Below are 1587 nucleotides of genomic sequence, written 5' to 3' on the forward strand. Positions count from 1 at the left end.
GGTACGGCAAGCCTGCATCTTGCTGCCCGAGATCTGCATGGGCGGGTTATCGCAGCCGATGCACTCAGCGCAGGACGCGAAGGGCAGGTCGTTCTCGTCAATGAAGTAGAGGGTGTCGATCTTCCAGTACGCGTCTTTGAGCTGGCCGAAGGTGCTGGGCTGAGACAGAGTGTGCGCTCCGCGGAGCCGCTCGGGCTGCGCGAACGGCGGGAAGAAATCGGTCTTGGGCCGGCCCTTCGCGGAGCCGCACTGGCCCCACTCGCCGTTGCCAAAGGCGTAGACGCTGCCGTCGGCCGCGAGGACGAGCGTGTGCTACATCGGGTGGAGGAGGAGTGTCGATGGTGTGTGGAGGGGAGATGACTACGGTGCGGCTGATTAGATACGGGGGCTCGCCTCGCGGCCGCACGAGACGCTCACGGCATTGGTGACGTTGGCTAGAGGCTTGGGCGTGTCCACGTTGCCCTGGTAGACGTGTCTCGCCTGGTTGCGCAGGCCGACGCCAAGCAGGCCGGGCACCTCGCGCCCGGCGTAAGAGACGTACTCTGATCCCCACACGAAGCACCGGCCGTCGTGCACGGTGGCGCCGTGCGTGCGCCCAACGCTCAGCACAGGAGCGTGAACGCCAGAACGGCGCTCGTCCCAAAGCAGCTTTGCGAGCCACGTGTCGAAGGCGTCGGGCAGAGCCGCCGGCTGTGGGCCGTGGCGCGAACGGAGGGCAGTTTCCACGACACCGCCCTCGGCCGCAAAGGACTGGCTCACTTGAGCAAAGCGCGCGAGGGTGACCGCCGAGGCGGGCGGCAGATTGGTGAGGATGAGAGTCATCTCGTCGCTGTGCAGGTATGCGTCGTCGCCGGTCGCGTCGGTCGTCGTCGTCGCGTCGGTCGTCGTCGGTCGTCGGTTGGCGTCTCTCACCATCGTTTTTGTTTCGTCTTTCTGTGAATGGCGTCTGACAGCCGATTAAGAATTGCGCGGTAATTAAATTCTTTTTCCTGCGGCAAAATTCTTTTTCCTCAGCTCCAACTCGTTTCCCTGCCATGCCGACTGCGAGCCAGCAGCCGCTCCACATCGTGTACGCCCTTGTTGTGGTGTACGCCCTCTGCTACCAGCTCCAGTCGCCGATCGAGCCGTTCCTGGTCGCTCAGCTGTCCGAGGCCAACGCCGACGCCGCTGCCGAGTACGCGAGCCTTCGCACCTTCTTCAACTGTGTGCAGACCGTCGGCTCGTTTCTGGTCGGCTACAGCGCCGACGTGATTGGGCTGCGCGCCTTGTTTGCCCTCAACTTTGTCGCGTGCGCTGCGTCCTACGGGCTGCTCTGGCAGGCGAGCAGCATGGCCGGGCTCTACGCGTCCAAGGTGCCCACGCTCTTCATGGCGGGCTTCCTGTGCGCACAGACCGCCGCCGCCAAGCTGACGCCGGCCGGGCCGGCACGAGCGGGCGCGCTTGGCCGCCTGACCACCGCCTACACTCTCGGCGGCGTGGTCGGGCCCGCGGTGGGTGGCAGGATCGGCAACGAGGTGGCCGCGCCGCTTGCGGTGGCGGGCTCGCTGCTGGCGGCGTTGCTGGTGCTCCTGCTGCCCGCCGCCGTCG

General features: G+C 66.0%; 2 protein-coding genes across 2 annotated transcripts; one reads left to right on the forward strand and one right to left on the reverse strand.

Moving 5' to 3' along the window:
- Positions 1-5: 5 nt before the first annotated feature.
- EMIHUDRAFT_124455 (hypothetical protein) lies at positions 6-915 on the reverse strand (the record flags this gene model as incomplete). Its single annotated transcript, XM_005765752.1, has 2 exons — positions 6-312; positions 418-915. Coding segments are annotated over 2 exons (805 nt in total), but the record flags the coding sequence as incomplete, so codon positions are not given.
- A 119-nt stretch (positions 916-1034) lies between these two features.
- On the forward strand, positions 1035-1562 carry EMIHUDRAFT_256841 (hypothetical protein; the record flags this gene model as incomplete). The annotated part of the gene is made up of 1 exon (XM_005765753.1): positions 1035-1562. A coding segment is annotated over one exon (528 nt), but the record flags the coding sequence as incomplete, so codon positions are not given.
- Between the last annotated feature and the right edge of the window lie 25 nt (positions 1563-1587).

Source organism: Emiliania huxleyi, assembly GCF_000372725.1.
Source record: "Emiliania huxleyi CCMP1516 unplaced genomic scaffold EMIHUscaffold_5349, whole genome shotgun sequence".
Lineage (NCBI taxonomy): Eukaryota > Haptophyta > Isochrysidales > Noelaerhabdaceae > Emiliania > Emiliania huxleyi.